The 20,076-nt window shown below is 44.5% G+C and overlaps 1 protein-coding gene across 9 annotated transcripts in view; it reads left to right on the top strand.

Annotated features, from left to right (window-relative positions):
* NSD2 (nuclear receptor binding SET domain protein 2) overlaps nt 1–20,076 on the top strand; it is a 104,075-nt gene that overhangs the window by 27,448 nt on the left and 56,551 nt on the right. For all 9 annotated transcript variants that reach the window (XR_013533231.1, XM_078367718.1, XM_035294305.3 and 6 more), the window contains 3 exons: nt 3,086–3,248; nt 13,852–14,018; nt 15,121–15,603. Coding sequence is in view for 8 of the 9 variants with exons in the window: in XM_078367718.1 (XP_078223844.1) it covers nt 3,086–3,248; nt 13,852–14,018; nt 15,121–15,603 (813 nt within the window). In the remaining variant the exon portion in view is untranslated. The remainder of the gene's footprint in view (nt 1–3,085; nt 3,249–13,851; nt 14,019–15,120; nt 15,604–20,076) is intronic.

The raw sequence follows: 20,076 nt of genomic DNA, 5'->3' as shown, positions 1-20,076 counted from the left end.
CCAACTGCTTGCCTGAGGCCTGGCTGTGGGTTGCAGCAGGACATCTAGGATGTCCTGGCACTGGCTCCTCAGTTCTCAGCTGGCTGCTGAGCCAGTTGAGAGGTCTAGAGAGGTGAACTAAGTTTTCAAGATTCAAATGGCTAACAAGAGGCAAACCTGTTTCTGAACGCAGGTCTGCCAGTTTCAGAGCCCTTGCTCGACAACGTCAGGGTACGGTCTTTTCATGGATCTCATCTCCAAGGTGTTCTTTAGCCTGATGTGGTCAATGGAGACATGCTGGACTCTAGAGTACGACTTCTTAAGTCTGCACCATCTGATGAGTGGGAAGCAGAGCTGTGCAGACGTGCTCCTGATGTCCTTCCCCTGTGGACCAGAGTCCACTTACTGCCTCCTCAGCCAGGTGGTCCAGCAGATGGCCTGCCTCCCGAGGCCTAGGGATGTGTCTTTTGCCTCCTGTTCCTGGTTCCCATTGCAGAGCCCCAATGTTGAACACAAGTGAATGAGTGTTTCCTCATCCTAACTTGAGATGGAAAGAGGTGGTAGTGCTGCTCCCTTCTGCCTGGTGGTTGGTGTTTCCATGCCTTCTCGTGGCACTCAGGATGGCCCTAACACATATGAAACAACTGAGGGGCCATGGCTTTGGCAGAAGGAAGGAACTCTTGAAGGGGCAGCAGTCTCCATCTGGTGGTCGACAAGGTGTTTCTCTTTGGTTGCAGCTCCTTGAAATTCTTAAAATAATGAAGAGCTTTGAGGGATAAAAAAATTTTGAGTGCTCAGGAGTTGTTTAATTCTTGCTCATGTAATTGTGGTGGCAATTTTTATTTTTATTATTATTTTTTTAGATAGGGTCTCTGTTGTCCAAGCTAGAGGGCAGTTGTGTGGTCATGGCTTACAATAGACTTGTCCTCTCAGGCTTGTGTGATCCTCCTACCTCAGCCTCCTGAGTAACTGGGACCACAGGTGTGTACCCACTATGTGCCCAGCTAATTTTTCATTTTTTGTAGAGATGGGGTCTTGCTATGTTCCCCAGGCTGGTCTCAAACTCCTGGGCTCAAGAGATCCTCCCACCTCTGCCTCCTGAAGTGCTCGGGTTATAGGTGTGAGCTGCTGTGCCCAGCTTAGAAAGATTTTTTTGAAGTGCCCATGGCTGTATTGAACCTCATGCTTTTGCATGGGAAGAGGCCTGTGCGAGTTGTCAGAGACCTAGCTGTTTTGTTTTGAGACAGGGTCTTTCTCTATTGCATAGGCTGTTCTTGAACTCCTGGCCTCAAACAGGGCTCCTGCATCAGAGCTGGCTTTTCTTTCTCTTCCAACTGAAAAAAAATAAACTAAACAAAAAAAGCTGGTTTATATTCCTAGCTCTGTCCCTTGGTTTTGTTAAAACTTGGGTAACTCACCTGATTTTGACTCTGCATCTGCAGAGTGGGGTCAATAAATGTAAACCTGGGTTGCTGTGCAGTAATCTGGTAGCTGTTCTGAAAATATGTCAGGCCTGGTGCAGTGGCTCACACCTGCAATCCCAGCACTTTGGGAGGTAGGAGGATTGCTTGAGCCCAGGAGTTCAAGACCAGCCTGGGCAACATAGTGAGACCCTGTCCCTAAAAAAAAATAAAATAAAATTAGCTGGGCATGGTGGCACCATCTGTGGTCCCAGCCACTAGGGAGGCTGATATGGGAGGATCAAAAAAACATGGAAATGTGTCACGTGGCAGCTCATGCCAGCCGTCACCAGCATGCTCGTGGCAAGGTTTAGGGCCGTCATCCTCAGCTCACAGATGAGGCAACTGAGGCCTGAGGCAGTGGAACAGTCTATTTATGTGCATAGTGCTCTGAGGAGCAAGGCCAGGGATTCACCCTTGGAGGATTGGGGCCATGCTGGCTGCGCTCGTTGCCGCTGGAGAGCAGAAATGTGAGTGGCTTGTGGGGAGGAGTTTGCCCTTGGTGGAATGTTCAGCTGCAACCTATCCAGGTTCTGGAGGTGGAGAAATTGAGGCTCACAGAGCCCCAAGAACTCAGATTCCATGTGATGGAACTGGGACTTGCGCCTAGTCCTCCTGGTGCCCTTGCCCTCACCACACTGGGACGGTTCATGTTGGTAACATCTGGCCTGCTGAGAACCAATTGTCACACATGACTGAGGGCAGAGGTCAGTATGGATTTGGGATTCTGTGAGAATTCCTTTTTGACCAGTTGAATATCCTAAGCACCATTAAAACTGTCTATTGCACTTTGGGAGGCCGAGGCGGGTGGATCACAAGGTCAAGAGATCGAGACCATCCTGGTCAACATGGTGAAACCCCGTCTCTACTAAAAATACAAAAAATTAGCTGGGCACGGTGGCGTGTGCCTGTAATCCCAGCTACTCAGGAGGCTGAGGCAGGAGAATTGCCTGAACCCAGGAGGAGGAGGTTGCGGTGAGCTGAGATTGCGCCATTGCACTCCAGCCTGGGTAAGGAGCGAAACTCCATCTCAAAAAAAAACAAAAAACCAAAAACTGTATTAATACTAGGCCAGGGGCCAGGCATGGTGGCTTATGCCTGTAATCCCAGCACTTTGGTAGGCTGAGGCAGGTGGATTACCTGAGGTCGGGAGTTTGAAATCAGCTTGACCAATGTGGAGAAACCCCGTCTCTACTAAAAATACAAAATTAGCTGGACATGGGGGTGGCACATGTCTGTCATCCTAGCTACTCAGGAGGCTGAGGCAGGAGAATAGCTTGAATCTGGGAGGCAGAGGTTGCGGTGAGCTGAGATCGCACCATTGCACTCCAGCCTGGGCAACAAGAGTGAAACTCCATCTCGAAAAAGAAAAATACTAGGCCAGGGAAATAGATTTATATAGGGATCTTTGTAATGTAGAACGTCTTTTGTATTCTATGCACTGTCCTGATCCCTTTAGCTGAGAGTGAGAGACAAAATTTTGATGAAGCGGTGTTGAGGCTATCATCTAAAACACAGCAAGGGAGCACACTCTATTTTTGGGAATCATGTGTATTTGGACCTTTCAGCCTGTTGAATTTTTGTCTTCTGGATATAGGGCTAGTGATTGGATGTGTTAGTGTTTGTTTTTTGTTGTTCATTTTCAGATTCCAGCTAAGAAAGAGTCTTGTCCAAACACTGGCAGAGACAAAGACCACCTGTTGAAATACAACGTCGGTGATTTGGTGTGGTCCAAAGTGTCGGGTTATCCTTGGTGGCCTTGCATGGTTTCTGCAGATCCACTCCTTCACAGCTATACCAAACTTAAAGGTACTGTGTTCTTTGGGCGGTTTTTCCACCTTTCTCTTCTGCACTTTCTCTTTCTCATCTCCAGGCTTCTTTCTTACTCTTTCTAAATAGCCCTGCTGTGCTTTGTATTTGCAGCTTTACCTAAAGTTAGTGATTGACTCAAATGTGACATGTTGTCATTTCTTTTTATATTCAACTCAAATACGTACTTCATCTGATTGAATTAGTGATAAGGGAGACGTGACTTTTACCTTATATAATTTCTGGTTTTATGATAAATAGTTTATGACTTAGTTATAATGACTACTTATTTCAGCATGATTTGCAGAGTGTTTTATGCTAAGTTTAAGTTGTAAAAATGTCCAAGTGAATTTTATTAGGCCTCTGGGAAGATGGAAAACATTGGAAATGATCACCTTTGTCTTATGAAGCTTGAGTAGATAAGTGGATTTTTTTTTTTTTTTGAAGTCTTGCTGTGTAGCCCAGGCTGGAGTGCAGTGGCGTGATCTTGGCTCACTGCAACCTCTGCCTCCCGGGTCCTGGTTCAAGCAATTCTTCTATCTCAGCCTCCCAAGTAGCTGGGATTACAGGCACAAGCCACCATGGCCAGCTAATTTTTGTATTTTTTAGTAGAGACAGGGATTCATCATGTGGAGCAGTCTGGTCTTGAACTCCTGACCTTGTGATCTGCCTGCCTTAGCTTCCCAAAGTGCTGATATTACAGGCATGAGCCACCACGCCCATCCAGTAAAGTGGATTTTTACATGGAGCAGCTGACATAACATATAAGAAGTAAGGCCTGGTGTGGTGGCTCACACCTGTAGCACTTTGGGAGGCTGAGGCAGGTGAATCACTTGAGGTCAGGAGCTTGAGACTAGTCTGACCAACGAGGTGAAACTAAAAATACAAAATTACTACAAAATTAGCTGGATGTGGTGGCACATGCCTATAATCTCAGCGACTCTGGAGGCTGAGGCGGGAGAATCACTAGAACCCAGGAGATGGAGGTTTCGGTGAGCTGAGATCTCACCATTGCACTCCAGCCTGGGCAACGACAGTGAAACTCCATCTTAAAAAAAAAGAATGTTCCTGATATAGAGCAAATAAAAACCCATAAATGTGTTTTTAGAAGAAAAGTGAAAGATAATGTGGCTTGAGGTTTTTCTGAAAGTTCTAGAGCGAAGTTGGAATTTAGTTTGAGCAAGTTGCAATGTTAGAGTTAGAGCTGAGCAAGTTAGTGTTACCCCATGATCTGATCTGTGTACCCTCTGGAAATGTGGTGGCTAAAGCCAGGCCATACCAGGGCACTGCTGCAGTCCAATATTGCCAACCAGTCAGTCTTGTATGGCCCCTTGGTGGTCCTTGTGTACATGTCCCCTCCTGGTCTCTGGCTGGAGGCCTGATCTCCTGTGGGGGGCCGCGTTGCTGTCCTTGCTATGAGCCTGTCTTTGCACTGCATGGCCACACAGGCTTGTCAGCTGGCTGCGGGAGCAAGTGGCTGCTGGGAGTGGGGTACAGTGTGCCTGTCTGACAGATATAGATGTTACAGGGGCCAGGCTGAGGATGAAGAGGCCTCTGCTGAGTCCTAGGTGCCCTTGCCTGAGTCCTGCCCTGGCCTCTTGTCTTGTGAGGCACAGGAGTACATGTGTACTCTGCAGGAGTTGTGACAGAAGAGCCTATGGCCTGGCTTCAGCTCTGTCTCCATGGAAAACCTTTGGCATCCTTGGCTTGCCAGAATTTGGGGACTCCTTTCCAAGGGGCTTCAGGAACCCCAGGGTATACCCCAGGGCCTCTAGGCTTGGTCAGAATGTGAAAAAAAATGCAGGTTGAGACAGAAGCTGCCCCCACTTTGTTTGGGGGTGGACCTTCAAGCCTCTGCAGCCTGGGTGCAGGCACACCTGGGTGTGTGTGAGGGGTTGCTACTTCCTTCTCAGCTTTCTAAAACCAGGCACAGTCCCACAAGCAGACCTTGTGACTCCTATGTCATTTGTCTGTGTGGCACACAAGCAGCTCTTACTGATTTCCTTTTTAGTGTCTGGGGATATTTACTTGTTTACATGATGCCATCTTTAGCTTTTAGCCCCTCATGCCTGTGAAAATGAAGTAGTCTTTTGAAAGTCTCCTTCTTCTTCTTAGGCTTCATTACTTTTAATTTCTTCTTTTTTTTTGGTGACAGAGTCTTGCTCCATCACCCAGACTGAAGTAAGGTGGCACAATCTTGGCTCACTGCAACCTCTGCCTTCTAGGCTCAGGTGATTTTCCCATCTCAGCCTCCCGAGTAACTGGGGCTACAGGTGTGTGCCACCACACCTGGCAACTTTTTGTTTTTTTTTGTAGAGACGGGGTTTTGCTGTGTTGTCCAGCTGGTTTCAGACTCCTGGGCCGCCTGCCCAGTGATCCGCCCGCCTCAACCTCCCAAAGTGTTGGGGTTACAGGCATGGGCCACCCCATCCCAGCCCAACTTTAATGTCATTGCATCTTTCCCCTGCGTTGGAGTTAAGTAGTTTCTGTAGTCTACAGCAGCTTCTCTGACATTCAAATATTCTGCCATTTTTATTCATTTCTCTCTCTCTCCTTCCTTTCCTTTCCTTTTTCCTTTTCCTTCCCTCTGTCACCCAGGCTGGAGTGCAGTGGCATAGTCTCAGCTCACTGCAGCCTCTGCTTCCTGGGTTCAAGCAGTCCTTCTGCCTCAGTCTCCTGAGTAGCTAGGATTATGGGTGTGTGCCACCACGCCTGGCTAACTTTTTGATTTTTTTTTAGTAGAGGTGGGGTTTCACCATGTTGGCCAGGCTGGTCTTGAACTCCTGACCTCAAGTGATCAACCTGCCTTGGCCTCCCAAAGTGCTGAGATCAGAGGTGTGAGCCACCACGCCTGGCCTCATCTCTCACTTTCTTTGCTTGACTCCTTGACCCTGCACTGTGCTTTTACTATTGTGCTTATGGCACTGTCTTGCAACTCTCTGCAGTTGAGGCTGGGACTCAGGAATCAGCCTGCCAGAACCCAGGTCTAGTTCAGCTGGCTGATCTTGATAATAAGCTTAATCTCGCTAAGCCTCAGTTTTCCTGTGTATGAAAATGAGGAAGATGATACCATCACCTGGATGGAAAGGTCTTAATGCAGTGACCACCAAACACTTGCATTAGCAGTTGCTATATCTTCACTTTTAAAACCCGAGTTTTTGTTGTCTCAACCCTCATTCCCTTGGTTTTTTCCTGAAAACCTTCCTGTTTGACCAGTTATTAAACCTGCAACCACCTAGTATTTGGTTATTTAGTTTTAATCGTTTTGTACCTGTTTTAAAGTGTTTTCATGTCCTCAGGTATTCCCTCAGTTTTGAAAATATAATGCCAAATGGGTATACTTGGATTCTTGCTTTTGTGTGTGTATGTGAAATATTTGATCTATTTATGTATTTTTATTTTTTTTTTACAGACATTTCATACGGGATATTTATTTTTAATTTATCCTATTTAAAAAACTTTCAAGTCAAACAGTACAGAAGACACCCATCCCCTCATCTAGGGGATGTTTCACCCCCTTGAAACATCTTGATCTACCTGTTCCATCTCTCTCTCTTTTTTTTTGTTTTTTTTTTTTTTGAGATGGAGTCTCACTCTGTCACCAGGCTGTAGTGCATTGGCACGATCTCAGCTCACTGCAACCTCTACCTCCTGGGTTCAAGCGATTTTCTTGTCTCAGCCTCCTGAGTAGCTGGTCGCCTACAGGTGCCCACCACCACACCCAGCTAATTTTGGTATTTTTTGTAGAGGCAGGGTTTTACCATTTTGGCCAGGATGGTCTTGATCTTTTGACCTTGTGATCTGCCTACTTCGGCCTCCCATAGTGCTGGGATTACAGGGGTGAACCACTGCGCCTAGCCTCCATCTCTTTTGTTAGATGATGGCTGGTAGCTGTCATGGCACTTTACCCCCAAATACATCAGAACAAGGACAGTTTCCTTACTGACTCAGCACCCAGCCACGTTTCAGGAAACGTCACATTAGTAACAGGGTCTACTGTGCTAAAAGTAGGAATGGGGCCGGCCCCATACCTGCTTTTTTCTGCTCTTTGGGGTTGAGATGCATGCCTTGCCTCTGGTGGTTGTGCCTCTTCAGGTTCCTCTAGTCTAGAACAGCACTCCCAACCCCCAATTCCTCATGATCGCTTTAGCTCTCTCATGATCAGACCTAGGTCAGAAAGGCCAGGTTGGATCTCAAAATTGGAACCATGAAAGGTAGCTTTGGCCCTTTACTAAAGATCTGTGTGCAGAAGAAGGGAGTGTCTTGTACCACCCTAGGCTGGGCAGTGGCCTGGCTCACCTCAGCAGTCTGCTTCTCTAGGAGTTATTGTGGGTTGTAGGGTAGGAGGTACAAGCAAGCCTACTTCAGAAGACTGATAATGTACTTTTTTATTTCCATGAAGGCATTAGAGTGGAAAAGATACTATACATTTGAAAAGCAGTTCAGAAGGAGTCGAGCCTAGGTAGTTACCCTCCAGCTGAAAGGAGATTCAGATAATCTTAAAAAGAAAAGAGATGAAAGGAAGTGAGCAGAACAAAGAGAAGTGAGGGAAGGACAGAGTGCTAGTCAGACCGCATCAGGAGGAGCTTATGCGTCAGCTGACCTACCCTTGGTAGGTGACGGCCACTGGACCTCTCTCTGTGGAAAGGCACAGGTCCCTATTGTCACTAATGAGGGACCTGTGGGGCCATGCTTGGAGTCTGTCCCAACAGTGTAGCTTTTGTTCTTGTTGTTTTGAGATAGGATCTTGCGTCTGTTTCTCTGTCCAGGCTGGAGTACAGTGGCATAGTCATAGCTCACTCCAGGCTCAAACTTCTGGGCTCAAGTGATCTTCCTGCCGTGGCCTCCCAAAGTATTGGGATTACAAGTGTGAACCCCCTTACTTGTCCCCAACAGCCATGGCTTTGGTAGTCCTTGATGATTCATCATGGACTTGTTAAATGGTAACTGGCTGTTATTGTACTTCTACATTTTAGCTGTCATTTTTCTGTGAAAATGAGCTCCCCCTTAAAAAAAATAAGTTATGTATTTCAGCCATTAGTTTTTTTAAATCCTCACATTGTCTCAAATTTGACCACGGGGAGTCCCATTAAGTTCCTTTAAGCTATATCTCTTTGCCGTCACTGTCAGCCTTTTAGCACTTCCTTATGTTCTGGTACTACAGGATGTTCCAGGCTCATCTTATACTGTTTTTTTTTTTCCCTCTCCAACTCTAGCATCAGTCATTTCTCAGAAGGCCCAAGTTCTTTGAGTACAGAGTGATATGTAGGAGCCCAGGTCTGGGCACTGGTTGTATTCATTGCTCCTGGCAGACAGAGTTTGCAGGGGAAACTCTGTGTGCAGTAGGTCTCCAAGCAGTGCTGAGCCCTTGCTCCGAGTGGAGCTCTTGGGTCCATTTTTGATCCTCCAGCACTTGGCCTGCAGCACCCCATGATGAGAGTTTGACAGAAAGTGGTGAATGTTGTTTTGGAAGGACAGGGACATGAAGAAGAGAGAGCTCCTGCCATGGAGTGGGCTGAACATGGGTCCTGTGAAGCTGGTATTTTGTTTTTCTACCCTTTATTCCTATCCTTTTTTTCCCCCTGGAGATGGAGTCTTGCTCTGTTACACAGCCTGGAGTGCAGTGGTGTGATCTCAGCTCACTGCAACCTCCACTTCCCAGATTCAAGCAATTCTCCTGTCTCAGCCTCTCAAGTAGCTGGGATTACAGGCACATGCCACCATGCCCAGCTAATTTTTGTGTTTTTAGTAGAGATAGGGCTTTACCATGTTGGCCAGGCTGGTCAATCAAAAGATTAAGCTCAATCTTGGAAACAGAAGTTATGTTTTAGGTATTACACTACGAAGAAAACTGGATTTCGTTGCATCTGGGAGCTTCACCATCTCCCTGGCATACCTGGCTCTCACTGGTCTTCTCTTTAGATAACTGTGGTCTAGTAATTTTCTGTTGTGGAGATTTTTGTTGTCACCTTTTCTGTGTTATGGAAAGGAATGTTAAAAACCCTCGCTGCTTTATATAGAAAAAAAAATGCTTCTAGCATTTTCTAAAAGTATTGCAGGTAATCTGGCTTCCTCATGTCTTTTGCTATTTGATTGTATAACATTCTTACTGATTTGTTTCTTGCTTGTTCTATTAGCTGCTGAGAGGTGTGTGAAAATCTCCCATGGGATTGTGGATGTGCTGTTTTTCTACTTGTAGTTCTGGCAGTTTCTGCTTTACTTGTTTTGGGGCTCTGGTGCCCTCCAGGGACTGAACTGGGAAACTCAGGCATGGTCATGCTTGTCCTTTGTTTCCCAGGGAGCTCTGTGGTCTCAGGTCTTTGTGACTTTGCCCCTGTTCTCTATTCTTCTGCAGACACCTGGCTTTGTCTGCGCGTTTATGGCTTCTCTTCCCTCCCTGGAGCTTTGGCTGAGACGGCCTTGTCTCTTGGTGTGTGCGTGGAACTTAACAGGCTTCATAAAATCAGGAGAGAATGAGCCCGGAGAGTCACGGGCTGCTTGTTGTCTAATGGGCTGTGATGAGGAAGAAAGGAACATAGTACAAAATTAGGTACCAGGACTGGTAGTAGAAGCCAGGTTCTCTTAGAAGGGGATGTAGGTGGGAGGTCAGCTGTATAATAATCACCGTTTTCATAGAGATGCGCATCAGAAATTACATAGGAAGGGGGCCAAGTGCAGTGGCTCATGCCTGTAATCCCAGAACTTTGGGAAGCCAAGGCAGGTGGATCACTTGAGATCAGGAGTTCGAGACCAGCCTGGCCAACATTGCAAAACCCTGTCTCTGCTACCAATACAAAAATTAGCTGGGTGTGGTGGCAGGCACCTGTAATTCCAGCTACTCAGGAGGCTGAGACATGAGAATCGTTTGAGCTCGGGAGGCAGAGGTTGCAGTAAGCCAAAATTGCACCACTGCACTTCAGCCTGGGCGATACAGTGAGACTCCCATTCCCCCCCACCCGCAAAAAAAAAAGAAAAAGAAATTGCATAGGATAGGAAGGGAGGATTGATTACTAATACATAGTGCTGGGACAACTGGTTAATTATGTGGTAAAATAAAAACAGTGAGATATTCACCTCTCAACTTGGACCAAAAGATGGTTCATATGGATCAAAGAAACCCCCGAAAATGGTAGAAAATTTGATTATGTTATCTATTTCCAACTAGGAAAGAACTTCAGAATGTTATAATCAGTTTGCAGACTTGGGCTCAGATTACAATAATCTATTCTGCTTTTTTCCCCACCTGACATGTAAGGAGCATTTATGTGTGTCATTATTTATAAATGTGGTTTATTTTATTTGTACTGTAAAAGTTTTTTTTAATATAAAAATGCTATAACATACCTGTATTCATTTCATTATTAAGAAAAGTTCTTACAAAGTTTTAAAGTAATGGAAGAAGTCACAAATCCCTTGACATATCCTTGAATCTTAGGTATTTTCAAATCAAAGAAGTTTGAACACTTAAAAACAAGTCAAATTGTACTGAAAGATTAATAGTGAAAAATCATCCCCTGCCTTCCTCTCTCCTCCCCAGAGGTAATTATTTTTATCTCTTTCAACATTTTCTTCTACTTTTAATACTTCGATTTCTCATGTGGACATTTTCTGTTAACTTTCTATCATGGAAAAGGAAGATTGAGCTCTTCAGCCATTTTCTATTTCTTTCCCCCCATTGTCTCCATGTAATTAAGTCACTATTTTTAATAAATGAAAAATAACTGTTTACATAATTTTGATTATGTAAGTATCATTCAGTGAAAAACCAAGTAGTGCTCTGTAATTGCATTTTCTTTCTTGTAAAACCTTTTGTTTTCCCTGGAGTCATTTCTTTTCTTTTGAAATCATATACTGTGTTGTCCATACAGCCTTAATTCTTTTTTTTTAACTTCTCTAACCCTGTGCTGGGAAGCCTTAATTCTTTTCAAGGATTCTCCTCATCCTGAAGACTCATCTTATTATGGATTTAGTTTCTCCTATTTATATATTTATGTAGTTATATTTTCTTTTTAAAAAAAGAAAAAGAAAAGAAAACCTGGATTTGAGTCCCATCTTCCCTTTCTTCTCCTTGGAAATCATCTTTTAACCCTCTTTCCTTACTACTCAGATTTTCTTTCTTTGTAAAAAAGTTCTCTTTTCTTTCCTTGGTGCTCTTCTAGAATCTTCCTTTTTCCTGCTTCAATCTGGTTTGCTGGCACTCTTAACCTTTTGCACTGCAGTAAGCTTAGACTTTCTTTAAGCTGCTTTCCCTAGTTACTTACACTGTTTTCTGTAGTTCTATGCTGTGTGCTTTCTTAAGTTTTCTTTTTTTCTGGAGGCTATTTTTGGTATCTTAAGACAGTTTGTATGGAAAGTAAATTTGAGTCAGTGCAGTTCAGAGTATGCTACTTTTCTTTTCTTTCTTTTTTTGAGACGGAGTCTCACTTTGTCGCCCAGCTGGAGTGCAGTGGCGGGATCTCAGCTTGCTGCAACCCAAGTTCAAGTGATTATTGTGCCTCAGTCTCCTGCGTAGCTGGGACTACAGGCGTGTGCCACCCCACCCAGCTCATTTTTGTGTTTTTAGTAGAGATGGAGTTTTGCATGTTGGCCAGGCTGATCTTGAACTTCTGACCTCAAGTGATCCACCCACCTTGGCCTCCCAAAGCACTGGGATTACATGCTTGAGCCACTGTGCCCAGCGCAGAGTATGCTACTTTTCCATCCTCACACATGATTGATGGTTTGACTGGGTATAGAATTTTATATTGACAATAATTCCCCTAGGAGTTTTGAAGGTATGATTCCATTTCCTTCTAGCATCCAGAGTTTTTGGGCATTCTTTACATAATTTGCTATTCTTCACATACCTTGCTATTCTATTTCTTGTTCCATTAACTTGAAGGTTGGCCTTTCCCCCAACTCTGGCAGCTTGAATTTCACCAGAGTGTGGTGTGCTGTGGATGTTGCAGTAGGACACTTGGGACTGTTTTAGTTGGAGACTTGATTTTGGGTTTATTCTTGGAGCTTCTCTGTTTTTCTCTTTAGAAGGCCTATTATTTGGGTATCAAACGTCCTAGATTAATCTTGTAGGTTGCTATGGAAATAAGTATTTTTCATCTTAATTTTTTTCCTTCTTTCTGGGAGATTTCTTATCTTCCAACCGTTCTTGCTGAATTTTATTTTCATAGTTGTATTTTAGAATTTCAAATACCTCTTTGTTTTTCTGTGTTCTCTTTTCATGGCATACAGGGTTTCTCTGTTGGGTATCTTCTCTCCCCTTGCCTTGTGTCTGTGGCCCTGCAGAGGACCATTTGTTTCTGTGTGTTTTGGATTCATTCATACTGAATGCTTCCCTGGGTCCAGGGGTCCTTGATACTTGGCTTGTGTTTAAGAGCACAGCACTTAGAGCTGCCTGCAGTTCATGGGTGGGGGGCTTGGTTACCCAGCCTTCTTTGCATTAGAAGGTCTGATTGACCATTGGCCACTTAATTGGGGGAATCTCCAAAAGACTCACTGAAGAAATCTTTCCTCTGGGCACTTTAGGAAGCATCCTTTGATTCCTCTGGGCCAATGTTCTGCCTGAGGGGACAAGGAGTGGTAACTCCCCTAGGGAGATCCCCCTCCCTCCTCTCACCTGGCACAGAAATCTGACCTTTTAACCTGCTTACCTGTGTTCAGCTTCTCATTTAACTTCGGTGGAATCTGGTATCTCCTCTCTTGGGTTTTGGGCCTGTCTCTTTCCTCATCCAGTTCCTCCTGGATGCATTGTGGGATGTGGCTTCTTCCTCTCAGTCAAGAGTAACCGTAGTGGACATCTCGGGGGTTACTCTGTAGTCTGATCTGTTCTCTGAGGCCGTTGATGCTCCTGTCCCTGTAGCACTGTGAGTAGGGGGTGGGTGGCTAGCTCATAGGTAGCAGGACTGGGATTTGAACCCAGGTCCTGTGATGCCAGTATACTGCCCCCTTCACTGCTGCTCTTACTCCTCTTTCGTAGATGTCCTCTTCTTAATTTATTTGATATCTTTTTAAAAGAGTGGAAATAAAGGAATGCATTTAGTCAGCTAGCTAACTGTTTTCTTTTTTGTTGAAACAGGGTCTGGCTCTGTCACCCAGACTGGAGTTCAGTGGTGCGATCTTGGCTCACTGTAACGTCTGTCTCCCAGGCTCACGCCATCCTCCCTCACCTGGCACAGAGATCTGATTGATCTTACAGGTTACAGACTCCTGAGTAGCTGGGACTACAGGTGCACGCCATCACACTCAGCTAATTTTTGCATTTTTGTAGAGAGGGGGTTTTGCCATGTTTCCTAGGTTGGTCTCAAACTCCTGAACTCAAACAGTCTGCCCGCCTTGGCCTTCCAAAGTGCTGGGATTACAGGTGTGAGGCACTGTGCCTAGCCTGGTTGGCTTTCTTTCCCAGTCAGTTTTGAACCTTATCTGAGTCTCTTTTAAATTAGTTTCCCTCTTTGGCATGTGGCATGGTAGGGATAAAAAGTGTAGGATTTATTTTGAGATTAACAGGCTCAGACAGCACCAAGGAAAACAACTGCAAACAGCAATAGATTTGCCTAATTTCATCCCAGATTCTAACTTTCATGTTCTAACATTTTATTTTAAAAACTAGGTCAGAAAAAGAGTGCACGCCAGTATCACGTACAGTTCTTTGGTGACGCCCCAGAAAGAGCTTGGATATTTGAGAAGAGCCTTGTAGCTTTTGAAGGAGAAGGACAGTTTGAAAAATTATGCCAGGAAAGTGCCAAGCAGGCACCCACGAAAGCTGAGAAAATTAAGGTGATAGATGACCCTTCAGTCTACTTTTAGACCAGAAATTTAATTTTTATTCTTTAACTTATTTATTGTTTTGAACTTATACTTATTCAAAATACTGTAATGGCTTAATAGTCTCTTTCATTGTTGACTTTTGCCCAAGAATGCCATATTACAATATTAAAAGTTTCTTTAGAAACACAACTTATTTTTTTGCTCATTTGATGACTCCCAGAGATAATTTGTTTTAGAATTTTTATTTTTCTTTATATACATATATAGAGAGATTATATTAACGTAACGTGATTGGAATTGGTTTCTGGTTTAAAGAAACAATAAAGGTATTATGTTGGGCTGAATTATAAAATTGGTTCTTACAAGTTTTTTATTTTCTATTTAAAAAAATTTAAAAAAATTTTTTTGAAATGGAGTTTCACTCTTGGTACTCAGGCTGGAGTGCAATGGTGCAGTCTCAGCTCACTGCAGCCTCCGCCCCACCCCCCGGGTTCAAGTGATTCTCCTGCCTCAGCCTCCCAAGCAGTTGGAATTACAGGTGCCCGCTACCACACCTGGCTAATTTTTGTATGTTTAGTAGAGATGGGGTTTCACCACGTTGGCCAGACTGGTCTCAAACTCCTGACCTCAGGTGATCTGCCTGCCTCGGCCTCCCAAGGTGCTAGGATTACAGGCGGTAGCCACGCCGGCCAAGTTTTTTGTTACTAAACTTATGTGAAAATGTGAAAGTATTCTTTTTTTTTATTTTGAGACAGGGTCTTGCTCTGTCGCTCCAGGCTAGAGTGCAGTGGTGTGGTCTTGGCTTACTGCATCTGCTGCCTCTCAGTTCAGGTGATTCTCGTGCCTCAGCCTTCTGAGTAGCTGGGACCACAGTCATGCACTACTATGCCTGGCTAATCTTTTGTATTTTAGCAGAGACAGGGCTTTGCCAGTTGGCCAGGCTGGTCTTAAACTTCTGGCCTTAAGTGATCTCTCTGCCTCGACCTCCCAATATGCTGGGATTACAGGCATGAGTCACTGCGCCTGGCAAAAGTATGCTTCTGTAAAGTGAATTAACTTTTATGTTTGTGTAATGAAACTTACAGTGTCTTTTTTTTTTTTTTTCCCCCAGCTGTTGAAACCTATTTCGGGGAAATTGAGGGCCCAGTGGGAAATGGGTATTGTTCAGGCAGAAGAAGCTGCAAGCATGTCAGTGGAGGAGCGGAAAGCCAAGTTCACCTTTCTATATGTGGGAGACCAGCTTCATCTCAATCCTCAAGTAGCCAAGGAGGCTGGCATTGCTGCAGAATCTTCAGGAGAAATGGCAGAATCCTCAGGAGTTAGTGAAGAAGCTGCTGAAAACTCCAAGTCTGTGAGAGAAGAGGGCATTCCCATGAAGAGAAGGCGGAGGGCCAAACAGTGTAGCTCTGCGGAGACCCTGGAGAGTGAGCCCGACGTAGTGAAGAGTACTCCTCAAAAGACAGCAGAGGCTGACCCCAGAAGAGGAGTAGGGTCTCCTCCTGGGAGGAAGAAGGCCACAGTGTCCACACCACGAAGCAGGAAGGGAGATGCAGCATCCCAGTTTTTAGTCTTCTGTCAAAAACACAGGGATGAGGTCAGTACCCTGATGGGTTCTAAGTTGTGTTTCATGCTAACAAGTTTCTGAATTTGAGGAACATCCCTTCAGTGCAGAATCGTCTGTTTCTCAGCATCTATAGTGAGCCTTGCATAGATTTTAGATCTAATAAGTAAGTAGTATTAGGGAACAACCATTCTGACCCTTGAGGGAAAAAATACTTGACTTGCACTCTGGGTTCCTAAAATATCCTTCCTAATGTGGATAAGAAGATACTGAAAACAGGCTAGGCATGGTGGCTCATGCCTATAATCTCAGTACTTTGGGAGGCTGAGGCTGGAGGATTGCTTTAGCTCAGGAGTTTGAGACCAGTCTGGGCAACACGGTGAAACTCCATCTCTACAAAAATTAAGTGGGCATGGTGGCACATGCCTGTAGTCCCAGCAACTTGGGAGACTGAGGCAGGAGGATCCCTTGAGCCCTGAAGGCAGGTTTTGCACTGAGCTGTGATGGCACCACTGCACTCTAGCCTGGGTGACAACAGAGCGAGACTGTGTCTCAAAAACAAAACAAAACTGGCGCAGAGGGAAGTGGGTCTCATTAGGCTGTGCTTTTCTGGAAGAGTGTCCGTGTCCTTAATGTGTGACTCCAGGTTAGCATTTTCCCTAGCAGTCTGTTCTGAAACTTCCAGTGCAGGGGGATCATCATCTGTGAAGTTCATTGTGTCCGCTGGTACTGAGGGTGGAGGGTATTGAGTTGTTTCCCTGATATTTAAAAGGACAGCAATGTGATTAAGCCATTTAAATAATTTTAAAAATTTATTTCTAGTTGTTTACATAAAATACGCAGTCTGTTAGTACATAATAAAGGCGGTAAAGAACTGAAGGAGTTGGTTCCCCACCGCCCCACTTTTGGTTATGTTACTTGGAGTAGATCATAGTCTAGTGCTTAAAGGGCTTAAAGTGTTCATTTTAATTTTACTTCCGTAGGAATTTTCTGTTCAATAGTCTTAAATCTATGTGGTGATTAAAGGTATCAAAAACAATAGTATCTGTCTTCAAAAAATTTTCCATGAATCTTTAACCAGCATGTATTTTGTCAGGCAGCATGGCATAGCAAGGAACCATGAGGAGTTCAGGTAGAGATGCATAAATGAGTGGCTGTAGGTATTCTAAGAAATGTACTGGACATGATTTTTTTTGTTCCTATATAGGATCTGGAAATTCTGCCAGAAAAAGGCATTTGAGTGATATCTTCAAGAGTAACCCATGGCTGGGCGCAGTGGCTCATGCCTGTAATTCCAGTACTTTGGGAGGCCAGGGTGGGTGGATCACCAGAGGTCAGGAGTTTGAGACCAGCTTGGCCAGTATGGTGAAACCCTGTCTCTAAGAAAAATACAAAAATTAGCCTGGTCTGGCGGGCACCTATAATCCCAGCTACTCAGAGGCTGAGGCAGGAGAATCGCTTGAACTTGGGAGGCAGAGGCTGTAGTGAGCCAAGATCATGCCACTGCAGTCCAGCCTTGGTAACCCACAGGGCTTTTCTCAGGAATGCAAGGGTGGTTTGATGTTAGAAAGCCTTTATTGTGACTTACTATATAACAGATGAAATGCTCATCTCCATAGAGGGAGAAAAGACATTTGATAAAATTCATTGCTTTTTTTAAAAATTAAGTAAACACCCCATATTTATGGGATGTCTGTGATATTTTGGTTCATGTATTCAAGTTCATTGCTTTTTCTTCTTGGGAGGCTGAGTTGGGGAGGATTGCTTGAGTTCAGGAGTTTTGAGGTTACAGTGAGCTGTGATTGTGCAATTGCTTTCCAGCTTGGGTGACAAGAGTGAGACTGTGTCTCAAAAAAAGAAAGGCTGAGTACAGTGGCTCACACCTGTAATCCCAGCACTTTGGGAGGCTGAGGCAGGATTGCTTGAGCCCAGATGTTTGAGACCAGCTGGGGCAACACAAAACCCTGTCTCTAAAAAAAAAAAAAAAAAAAAAAAGGTTTAAAAATTAGCTAGGTGTAGTGCCATGTACCTGTAGTCTCAGCTACTCAGGAGGTTGAGGTAAGAGGATTGCTTGAGTACAGATGTTTAAGACTGCATTGAACTGTGGTCATGCCAGTGCACTCTAGTCTAGGCCACGGAGTGAGACCCTGTCTTAAAAAACAAATCAAAACAAAATTATTGCTTATTGATAAAAGGTTAGCAAACCAGGAATAAAAGGGAACTTCCTAAATCTGTTGAAGGATACGTATCAGAAGCTTTCATCAAGGATATCACTTACTGATGAAACTTTAGCAGCATTCTCTGTAGGCAGGGCATGGTGGCTCATGTCTGTAATCCCAGCACTTTGGGAAGCTGAGGTGGGTAGATCACTTAAGGTTAGGAGTTCGAGACCAGCCTGGCCAACATGGTGAGACCCCATCTCTACCAAAATTTAAAAAATTAGCTGGGTGTGGTGGTGTGTGCTTGTAGTCCCAACTACTTGGGAGGCTGAGGCAGGAGGTTGCAGTAAGCCGAGATCATGCCACTGCACTCTAGCCTGAGCTACAGAGCAAGACTCTTATCTCAAAAAAAAAAAAAAAAGAAAAGAAAAAGAAATTATCTTAACAATGTCTGTAATTCCAGCATTTTTGGAGGCCTAGAACAGCAGATCACTGAAGGTAGGGAGTTCGAGACCTGGTGAAACCCTGTCTCCACTAAAAATACAAATATTAGCTGGGTGTGGTGGCGAGTGCCTGTAATCCCAGCATTTTGGGAGGCTGAGACTGGTGGATCACTGAAGGTTGGGAGTTCGAGACCAGTGTGGCCAACATGGCGAAAACACATCTCTATTAAAAATAGAAAAATTAGCCAGGTGTGGTGGCTCATGCCTGTAATCCTAGCACCTTGGAAGGCCGAGGCAGGTGGATCATGAGGTCAGGAGTTGAGATCAGCCTGGCTAACGTGGTAAAACCCCATCTCTACTAAAAATAAAAAAGTTAGCTGAGTGTGGTGGTGCTTGCCTGTAATCCCAGCTACTCAGGAGGCTGAGGCAGGAAAATTGGTGGAACCCGGGAGGCAGAAGTTGCAATGAGCTGAGATCACGCCACTGTACTCCAGGCTGGACAATAGAACAAGACTTTGTCTCAAAGAAAATACTAGCCAATATTATATAGGAATAAATAAAGCCATCATTGTTTGCAGAAGTCTATGTAGCAGACTCAAGAGAATGTACAGAAAATATTTTAGAATTAATAGAGTTCACAAAATTGGTGGATGTAAAATTAACGTACAGACAGGTGCAGCATCAAAGATGAAATGTGATGTTAAAAAAGATATCATTGGCCGGGCATAGTGACTGACGCCTGTAATCCCAGCACTTCGGGAGGCCGAGGTGGGTGGATCACCAGATCAGGAGATTGAGACTAGCCTGACCAACATGGGGAAACCTCGTCTCTACTGAAAATATAAAAATTAGCTGGGTGTGGTGGCGGGCACCTGTAATCCCGGCTACTCGTGAGGCTGAGGCAGGAGAATCACTTGAACCTGGGAGGCAGAGGTTGCTGTGAGCCGAGATCATGCCACTGCACTCCAGCCTAGTGACAGAGTAAAAACTCTGTCTCAAAAAAAAAAAAAAAAAAAAAAAAGATACCGCTGATAATATAAACAAAAATGTCAGGTACTACAGAATCAACATTATGAAATATGCACATAACTTTAGAGAAAATAACTGACATTTTAGCAGACCCCAATAAAGTTATACATAGGAAAATTCAAGCTTCTGTTAATTCTCCCATTAATAACCTATAAATTCCGTATAATTCTAGTAAAACTTTCAACAGGAATTTCTTAGCCCTTTGTAAGTGGATGCTGACGTGGCCGTGTTTGAAGAGAGGCTTGGCCTGAGGACTTGCTCTACCATAGGAAGTTCTGTTATTTAAAATAGCAGTATTCGGCCAGATGCGGTGTCTCAAGTCTGTAATCCCAGCACTTTGGGAGGCCAAGGCAGGTGGATCACCTGAGGTTAAGAGTTGGAGACCAGCCTTACCAACATGATGAAATATGCACATATTTCATCTCTACTAAAAATATAAAAATTAGTTGGGCATGATGGTAGGTGCCTGTAATCCCAGCTACTTGGGAGGTTGAGGCGGGAGAATTTCTTGAACCTGATAGGTCTAGGTTGCAGTGAGCTGAGATTGCGCCATTGCACTCCACCTGGGTGACAGAGTGTGACTCTGCCTCATAAAAAACAAAATAGCAGTATTCATGCCAGAGTCTAAGATGGGTCCCAGAACAGACTCTTGAGCATATGGACATGGATGGGAAGGGGCTGCAGGCAACTTGGGTGGGATGTCTGCTCTGTACATGGTGCTGGGACCACTGGTGATTTATGAACTTGGTCAGCTTGAGAGAGGGGCTTTGCTACCATGGGAGAGGGAAGGATTTCTTAATTAAGCCAAACTGATCACAGGCTACAAAGTAACTATACATGTTAAAATTAAAATTGAGACCAGGTGTGGCGGCTCA

This window comes from Callithrix jacchus, chromosome 3 (assembly GCF_049354715.1).
Source record: "Callithrix jacchus isolate 240 chromosome 3, calJac240_pri, whole genome shotgun sequence".
NCBI lineage: Eukaryota > Metazoa > Chordata > Mammalia > Primates > Cebidae > Callithrix > Callithrix jacchus.
The sequence above is the reverse complement of the archived record's forward strand: the minus strand, read 5'-3'. Positions and strand labels throughout refer to the sequence as shown.